Source organism: Cyprinodon variegatus, unplaced genomic scaffold (genome assembly GCF_000732505.1).
Source record: "Cyprinodon variegatus isolate N-32 unplaced genomic scaffold, C_variegatus-1.0 Scaffold842, whole genome shotgun sequence".
NCBI lineage: Eukaryota > Metazoa > Chordata > Actinopteri > Cyprinodontiformes > Cyprinodontidae > Cyprinodon > Cyprinodon variegatus.
In genome coordinates, this window is record NW_015151295.1 from 180,811 (window position 1) to 190,583 (window position 9,773).

Here is a 9,773-nt window from a genome sequence, read left to right on the forward strand (position 1 = left end):
GTAAAAGTGCTGGAGTTAGAAAATACTCAAGTAAAAGTGCATAGTACTCTTCTCAAAAAACTACTCAGAGTACTAATTACTTTTTAACTGATGGATGTTTTATTGCATCATCAGTGGCTTGTATTTTATTCAAGTCACTCGTATTTATATATGTTCAAAGCACATTTCTTAAATGAAAAAGGTAAAGAAAAATGGCACCAAAAAAAACTTTAATTCAATTCCATGTCCAACAGTCATAAATTTGGGTAAATCTGAGAACTAAATATTTAATTCATAATTTATTAACGCCGTATTAATGCAATATTATTTAAGTAGAGTTGTAAAACATATTACCGCGATATGTTTATTTAAATTAATCACTGAAGTTTTATGAGTTTATATGATAGTAGCTGTCAAACATAGTTTGCACTGCATCTGGACAGTTATGCTGCTATAGGTTTAGACTGCTGGAGGACATAAGGACCACTTTTTTTTAGCTCCATTCTGCTTCATTCTATCTCTGTTCTCTCACTCTGCAGTATTCGTTAGTTTTATCTCTAAATCATGCTCTTTCATTCAGCAGTCTAAACTCCTGGAGTCTAGCATAACTGTAGCGATAGTTTAGAATAACTTGAGCCAGTCTAACTATAAATATGCCAAAAAGGAAAGTTTTAAGCCTAGCATGGTGTCTATTTTTTAGGGGGCTAAAACTGCTAGGTTGTTGCACAGCAGAGGAGCCTGATAATTAAAATACTAATGCATGAATAAACTAACAAATTATTTTCCTTTTAGACACTACAGTAAATTGTAAATTTAACACATACAAGCATTACATATAATTACATACATTAATTATCAAATGATATGTATAACTAAGTGCTTAAGTAAACTTTATTCATACATCTTCTCCTTCCTACAAACTTTAATATCAACAGTCTTTCCGATTCCCTTAAATTAGGAGTTGATGCTAGGCCAAAAATTCATAAGTGAGCAATTAAAATAATTTTTGTATATATAAAGATACATATGCAATTTCACACGTGCTAATGAAATCAGTTAGAGTTAGGTAGTATTTTACCATTCAGTCATACTTTTTTTGCTTTCTGCTTTCTACCATAGCACATTAAAATCACCATTTTAATTGCCTTAGTTTATAATGTTTATAACTTAAATATTGAAGTGTAAATGCTTGCATGAAAAAAAATACACCTCGACTAAAGGTAATGTTTCCTCCATTCAATTCAATTCAGTTTATTTATGTAGCGCCAATCACAACACATGTAATCTCAAGGCACTTTACAGTTCACCAGATCATCCAGTCAGATTGATTCAAAGTTTTCTATCTAAGGAAAACCAGTTGATTGCATCGACTCATTGACTTGAATACAATCCCTCACACTGAGCATGCTTGTAGCGACAGTGGAGAGGAAAAACTCCCTTTGAACAGGAAGAAACCTCCAGCAGAACCAGGCTCAGTGTGAACAGCCATCTGCTGAGGCCGACTGGGGTTCAAGGAGACAGAAGCAGAGATACAAAAAGCAGCTGTAAAAGGCGGCTCCGTACAGGAAACACACAGCCATTGAACAGCATTTTTGCTTGGATGCTTTAATTATAAAATATTGTGTTTTTGTTTATTATTTCCAACATTTCATTAAAAGTTTTGGTTAATTGTGAACTGAATCCACAAACCCTGACATGACTTATGTTTCAGATCAAGGCTTTAGCAGCCTGACCTGACACTTGGCACTGACTTTTCACAAGAACTCAAATGAATACCCTTTAAAGATCAAAACATTGTTAAGATAGCATTTATGTTATGAAATATAGATGATTATAATAACATTTAGCTCCAGCAGAAAAGGTATGCCTCCTATCCAGGTTTAAATGGCAGGTTATTGAGCACCACTAGGAGTTTGTCTGATCACATGTCCGTCTGAGGTCATGGTCTCAGTTCTTCTTGAATGTTCCTAGAACTAAATATAAACTTTGGGGTGACTGCGCCTCCTCAGTTGTGGCACCAAGACTGTATAAAACCAGCCCTTCTGGGTCAATCACTGACCTTTTTATTCATTTTAGCATCACTATTATACTTAGCCTATAGTAGTACTGTTATATTTTATTCCAGAAAAAAGAAAAATAATTATTAGAAACTGAATTGAAAAGCAAAACTCAACATCAAAATCATGACTTTTTATTATATTATTACAAAAATTAAATGACATGATCCAACAGTAACAAAGATTTATTTATTTACAGATTATAACTTTTAGGGAAGCAGAACATTCAGAGCAAACTAGCTCTTCTAGTACATGTGTCTCCTGTAAAGCACAACCAGGACAAGGAAGCAGAAAAGACAGAAATAAAAAATAGAGTTGAAGGCCTCTTCAGAGAACATCTGTGGACTTCTACAACATCATCGCTTTTTGCCTCTTTCCTCAGTTTCAACACCATCATCTCTGAAGGATCCAGAATGGTCGTCTTTCTCCTAAGTAGCTTATAGTTCTGATAATAACTGATCCTTTGGATTAAAGGTCAAAGATGCATTTTATATAGATTAACACAAAAAAACAAAATAAGGTAACATTTATAAAAATAAACAAATCCTTTAGATTATTATTATTTTAGCTTTAATAAAACTCAAATAATGAAAAAAATATTTACAAAAAGTAAGACTACCGGCAAAAAGACCATTACAATAATGATTTAAGGAATATCCTTTTACATGATTTCCAGAAGAAAAAGAGAATACTAAAACGAAAAAGAAAAAAAAGTATTCCTCATTTTTCCAGAAGGAAAGTTTTTTTTTTTTTCATTAACTTTTTTTTTTTGGCTGCTAAAAACTGCAACCTACAGGTAAAAAGGAATATATTGCTCCATCTAGTGGTGAAGTACAGATTCATTCTAAATCATCCATCCATCCATTTAATTTAGAGAAGCCAATTAACCTGTCAAACAGTCATGTTTTAAGACTGTGGGAGGAAGCCGGAGTACCCAGAAAGAACCCATGCACGCTCAGGGAGAACATGCAAACTCTGGGCTGGTAATCAAACCCAGAGCTTTTTGCTGCAAGGCGGCAGTGCTACACACTGAGCCACTGAGCATTCATCCAAAATCAGTCTTTAAAACGAAAATTGAAGGAGGTGACACGAAAGGCAGTGTCTGCCTGGCACATCTCTACCGAGTCATCCCGTTCTTCAAAGGCAGTGCTGATGAACCAGCCTGGGTACTTCACTGACTCGAAGGTGGCCATATCTCTACACACCATGGACTTGTTGAAAAGGGAGTCCTGCATTTGTTCATCTGGGCTCAAACACTTGTCACTGCAATCCTAACAGACACAGAAGCAAAGAAATTAGAATGTTTCTATAGACAATACTAAGAATAGATAACACATTTATAATCACTCCTAATGGTGATTGTTTAGTTATAATGTTCAACTAAATCACATGAGCAGGCTGACAAAAATAATCACTCTGATTTTTAGGTATTTTGTTGGTAGTAACAATTTCGCTCAAAACTTTTCATACTTGACAGATTTAGAGTTAGAATAAAGCTGTCCTCACAAAGCATTGTTTTTTTCTTCGAGAAAAGAAGTATGGAATGAATTTTGTGCCATTATTTTTGATACCAAGGGACATGTTGACAACATGGAAATTTGAAAAAAAAAAACATGAAATGCGAAACTCTAAAAAAGCTTTCTCATTGAGAAAATATTTGAAAATTATCTTAACTGTTTTCTAAGATTCAATTTTTTAAAATTATTTGTTTTTTTTTAATCAAATTTTATTTTTGCAAATTTATTTTTAATATGGAATTTTACGAATTGCAGTGAAGAGCGAGCACTCGTATTAGGGCTTAAGTGGAGAGAATATGATCTTTAAAACGCAATTTGTAAAGTATGCTGTTAATAAAACTTAATCTTAAAAATCAAAAATATATAAAATCTGAAACAACAAAAAAAAAGAAAAAAAAACATGAGAAAAAATAAAATCTGAGGAAAACAGCAAAGTTACTCAAAATATTTTTTGGATTAACACTGCTTTTAGAGTTTTTATTTATTTTTAATATCCATTTATAAAAGTTTTTTGGTTGTTGTTTTTTTTCTACTTTTTTTTTTGGTGTAACAATAATGGGACAAATTTAACTCTATAAAAGAAAATAGGAGATTTTTAAAAGATGATAAAACACCTAATATTTATTAAAACAATATTTTTCTTCCCTCTAATCTTCCTATAACTGCAGACCAGCTTTCTGGATGTTTCCTTGGGTCTTTTGTTGTTTAATCTTTGGTGATGAGCTCCAAAGCCTCCACACCATCAACCTATTCTTTATCTAACTACAGATTCTCTATCAATGCAGATAGGATGTTCCACAATGTTGATATTACTTTCAGTTTAACCATTTATTTCATTTTATATAACAAATATATTTTGAAAAAACTTTGCAAATTTAGGTCATTTATTCAATTAATTTCAACCATGGCCGCCTGCAATTACACTGGGCCTCCACTAGGGGTAGGGAACTGATGTTTTAACACCAGAGTACCTCCTACACAAAAATATGTAATATATAAGTGTAAGTGGGTATAAGCAATAAGGGGAAATTCTTATGTGGGTCAAGAGTTCCTGTTGGGTTTTAGTCAAAAATCCCCTAAATCATTGAAAAAAGAAATGTTAAGCAAATAAAAGCAGCCACATAAAAAAACAAACATTTAAATTAAGTTGGAAACAAAAATGATTTTTGCATAGAAGGAATTTTGTGATTATAGTAAAGCTGTGGATGTTTAGGATCTGGTGTTTACCTTCAGAAACAGCAACACTTTATCATCTGGTTTAGAGCAACACAAATGCAACTTCTTGGAGTTAGACCTGATTGATAGGTGGACCGTAAAACCCGTGTTGGGGTAGCAGGTTGCAGGTCTGTAGCAGGACATTTCAAAATTCACTGAGGAGAAGAAAACAAAGACAGAGGTTTAGTTCAGGCACTTTCACTTTTAGTATTTACAAAATGTGGGGGAAAAAACAAACAAATTGCCATATTTCATATTGAAAATATAATAATAATTAATAACAAGTACATTTTTATTTTAGATTAGGGGTTCTCAAAGTAGGGGTTTGGGTGCTTTGTTGAAACAGTCAATGGGGGATAGCCATATGATTTTCACAATCATTGTGATATGATTTCTGAGGTATATGAGGAGCCAAAATGTATTATAAAATACACAAATGTACCATGAAATATGCAGATAGTATATTTTAGAGAATCAAGAATTACATAAATATACCATTAAATGTGTAGATAAAATTATTACAAATGTCCCTTTAAATAATTTTAAGATTGTGATTCAATTTCATTTTAAAAACGTTGTATTTGTATATAATTATGGAGAAAAATCATGATATGTATTTTCAGGAGTTTTATGGTTTGTGGCACTGTTATTTTGATGATATTATTTCTGCAACTAAAAAAATAAAGAGCATGGTTCTATGGATAAGTCATATGGATAATTTTCCATGTACTTTTAGAAAAAAGGGAATAAAATGGTAAAAAAAAAAAATCAGAAATGAAAAGTATTAAAATATTTAGAGTGGCTCAGGTCATCCTGAGTTAATTCTATTTCTTTATGCTACTATAGGCTTAGACTGTCGGAGGACAGAGTGACCACTTTTCCTCATTTTCCTTCATTCTACTCCTATTCTGCAGTATTTGTAAGTTTAACCGTAACATTATGTTCTGTCTGCTCTCGCTCTTCATAGCAGCTTCATCTGGTCTGGTTCTGTTTGCCTGTGACATCATCCTGTTGTTAGATATCAGCTGGGCTGCTGACATCAAACCCTTTGATCAGAGATAAGTTGAGCCTGTTTTTCACTGATTAGTCCCGTTTATCTCCTGGAGATAGCTGTGGGCTCTGCTTTTACTGTAAGTATCTGTATGCATTTTCTTTCATCCCTTTGACATGAAAACTAACTCAGAGCTCATCTGTGTATTTTTTTCTTCGCCAGACAGAGCCTCCTGTGGAGCTAGTTTATTGCCACCTTTAAAAACATAAAAATATTTATAGATCAATGCTTTTACGTTCCTTTTGTTATTTGTGTCCTGTTTTGCTAATATAGTTAGTTTATAGCCCATTAGATTTGCTTTCATAAGCACACCACTAAGACTGTTGCCATAAGGCTGTGCTGGCACTTGTTTAAGGAACTTTATTGAAAATTATTTGAGAGTAAAACTGAATACAACGAACACGGAGACAGAAAGGGAGGTGAGAAAGAAAGAAGAGATAAGAACTAAGGGGAGAGAGAAGGACATAGAGACAGGGAAGAATGTGTGAAATGGAAATAAAACATAACTGTAGAAATAGACAACATGGAAATATGAGGTGAGAGGAACACAAGAGAGACAAGACATCAAGGCAGTAGGATGGGAACCAAAGACTGGAGAACACAAAGAGAGCCAGAAAGTTCAGCCAAGATATGAGTCTTTTTCTGTCTCCTCCAACCCCAGTCAGCCTCAGCAGAAGGCCGCTAACACTAGTTTTTCCTCTCCACTGTTGCTGCATGCATGCTCAGTGTGATGGATTGCTAAAGAGTTGAAGGCACAATACAAAACTACAACTACTACTGTCTCCACATGGTTATCAAGGAGCAGCAAATCCTGCAAAGTCAAAGACTCGATGCAATCAGCAGGTTATTTTTAGATATAAAAACTTTGAGTCGATCTGATTGAATTGTTTTTTAAAGAGCCAGTGGATGACAATTCATGAATTGGTGCTATAAAAATAACCGAATTTGATTTAATTTAAAGCTGAGAACATTTGTATTGCATTGCTAGGCTTCAAATTTTAGCGCTGAATAAAGATGTTGAATTTTATTAAAGTCAAGGACATTCACAGACGGCCCTTCACACCACAACTTTGTTAAGTTTTCTTCATGATTTGGGGTCTTTTTCCTGCTCGTTAGTTGATTTCTATTTGACACATTCTCTAAAAAATGGTGTGGACAAAGCACCTGCTACATAGAAATCCCCAGAGAATAATACTGCCACCACCGTGCTTAGCAGGAGGGTTGTTTGTTTTATCCATAAAAAGTTGTTTTTTTTTCCATATCAAATGTTCTGCTTTGGACTCTTTTGGTCGGACTTCCTCTAAAGCTAAAAGAAAAGTTGTTTGAAATCGAAGTATTCAATAAAAAGTTGTTTTTTTTTCCATATCAAATGTTCTGCTTTGGACTCTTTTGGTCGGACTTCCTCTAAAGCTAAAAGAAAAGTTGTTTGAAATCGAAGTATTCAATAAAAAGTATTTTTTTTTACCTTTAAGATCACAGTATCCGCCTTTCAGGGTGATGGCCTGCAGCCTGAACTCTTCTGAATTCTGAATGAGATCTTTCTTGTATTGGTCACTTAGCTCTACATGTTTCACAAGCCTGGAATAGTTGAAGTTTTTCTCTTCTGTGCAGAAGCTGCTGCCTTTCTCAACTACTATTTCTGTAGAGAGAAAGAGATGGAGAACTATTAGTCACATTTAAAAGCAGGATGTTAAGAAGTTATTATTGGGTCAGAAATTCTAAAGGCAACACATCAGAATTTTTTTTGTAAACAGAACTACTCCGGGGTAGGACAGAGTATTAGGGCCAGGCTAGAGAGTTTTTTTCTTCTATTTAGAGAATAAAGTCATAACATTACAAGAATAAAGTTGTAAAATTATAAGAATGATATCACAACGAGAATAATCATAAAATTATGAGAATAAAGTCATAAAATTATGAGAATTAAGTTGTAATATTAAGAGAATAAAGTTGTAAAATTACGAGAAAAAGCTCCTAAAAGAAGCACTGTCTTCCCTAAAATGAGGAATGCGGAGCATCATGTGAAGTTATACTTTGGTTCTGGTTTGACAAATAAGGAAACCTTTTAGCAGCAGCATCAAACTGGGCAGAATGTCACAGTGGACTCAGGTTGCTAATTGGCGGAGCTGGTCGGAGGTCGAAGCTTTCTTTCTAAAACGGGTTGTGGTATGATAACTTCATTCTCGTAATGTTATGACTTCTCTAGCCTGGCCCTAATACTCCGTTGTATCAGGGAGGGGGGGTAATTGACAGTACATTCTTTATTTAATGCAGAGGTATGTAATTCTGCAGAAAGAAATCAAAATAACAACATTCTGTTGAAATTCAGTTTATAAAAAAAGCCGGTATGGAGTGAACTTTACTCCATTATTGTTGGAAGCAAAGCAAATACTTTGTAAAAAAAAAAAAAAATTTAAAAGACATGCAATTGAGAATTTCTTTTTTTCTTTTTATAATTTTTTATCCAAAATGTTTTTTTCCATTTTTTTTTATTTTCACATGTAATTTCTATATTTTTATATAGCATTTTTAGGAACTGTAATATTTTCTAAATAGCTTTGACAGATCATATTCTCTTCACTTAAAGCCAACACAAATACTCGCTCTGACCAATAAAAATGTAGCTAACGTCCATCCAGACCAATAGAATAGCAGCTTTATTCCTTACTCACGAGAAAAGCCCACCCCAAGAAATAAAAAAAAAAAAAAAAAATGTGATCTGTAGAATGCAATTTGATCATCTCAATCTGAAAAATAGAAATTTGAATAAGACTAATTGGAAAAATGAAATCTGAGAAAATAGCTTAGATATTCCAAAATCTTTAGTTTTAAAAGTTCCGTTCAGGTATTGCATGTTTTTAAAATATCTATTTACAAAATGTGCTCTTTGCTTGCAAAAATAATGGATCAAAATGCACTCCATATGCCTGCAGAGGGACCCAAGCCAAATTTTTCATCAGAAATACCAGGACCTTTATTTTTGGTAATTATTTATTGAAAAAGTTTTCAAATAAACTCATAAAAAGCAACTAGAATGACCAAACAGTGCAGTTGTGTTTTACTACCAACCTTCCATCACACAGTCCATGATAGTGTTGCAGAGCTGAGCATTGCTGAGGTCTCTGTCAAACTTGAACTTGCTCAGCTTGTTGAGAGCGAGCACCAGGTTAGCGACGCCCTTCATGGTCTTCCTGTTGCGTGTAACCATCAGGTCCAGACTGTTACTAAGCTCAATGATTTCACACTGCATATTCTGCAAGAGAGAAAAAAAAAAACACAAACCACATCAACTCTACTGTCTGTCACTCTTTTATGTTGTTATTTCTGATTTTATATCACTTTGTGCAACTTTCTCTATCACAGGTGTGGTTTACAGGACATGTCAGGACGGGGTGCACTAACTTTTTTCGTTTGTTTTTTTCATTAAACCGCCTGTCCTGAAAGTATATTTGATAAAAAAAAATCAAACACTTCTGTCACTCTGCCTGCTTTTCTTCTTTTATGTCTGAGCCAAAACTGCAATAAAGTGTGACATACCAGGAGCATGATTATTTTCTATTACTTCCTAAAACAGTTTGCCTTTTTCTTATATTTATAAAACCCAAAAGGACACATCAAGGCAAATCAGAACAGGATGCCTCCCATCACCAAAGTAGACTTTTACAGAAAATGGCTGCATTGGATAAAAAAAACATAAAATTTAAGGGAAAGAGGAGGTAAGTACTGGGTACAACGATAAACAAGCTTTGCCTGGGATCCAGACATGTTCACAAGTCATTTTTTGCAAGTCCAAGTCAAGTCTCAAGTCTATTTGCATGCTTGCTTGTTTCTCCTTGTGTTTTCATCTCCTTCACTGAGACGGTATAGCTTAAGAGTCACTATTAAATCTATGGAATGATCATTATCTTAAACTGGTCAGCTACGTCAGTGCTACATGACTGTTTGACAGCCCTT

The 9,773-nt window shown here is 34.0% G+C and overlaps 1 protein-coding gene across 1 annotated transcript; it reads right to left on the reverse strand.

Moving 5' to 3' along the window:
* Window positions 1-2,958: 2,958 nt before the first annotated feature.
* On the reverse strand, window positions 2,959-9,365 carry LOC107099154 (interleukin-1 beta-like). The gene is made up of 5 exons (XM_015397169.1): window positions 9,357-9,365; window positions 8,889-9,072; window positions 7,285-7,458; window positions 4,781-4,923; window positions 2,959-3,307 (listed from the first exon to the last, which is right to left on the reverse strand). The coding sequence occupies exons 1-5, from the start codon at window positions 9,363-9,365 to the stop codon at window positions 3,092-3,094; spliced, it is 726 nt and encodes a 241-aa protein (XP_015252655.1). The 3' UTR covers window positions 2,959-3,091.
* Window positions 9,366-9,773: the final 408 nt, after the last annotated feature.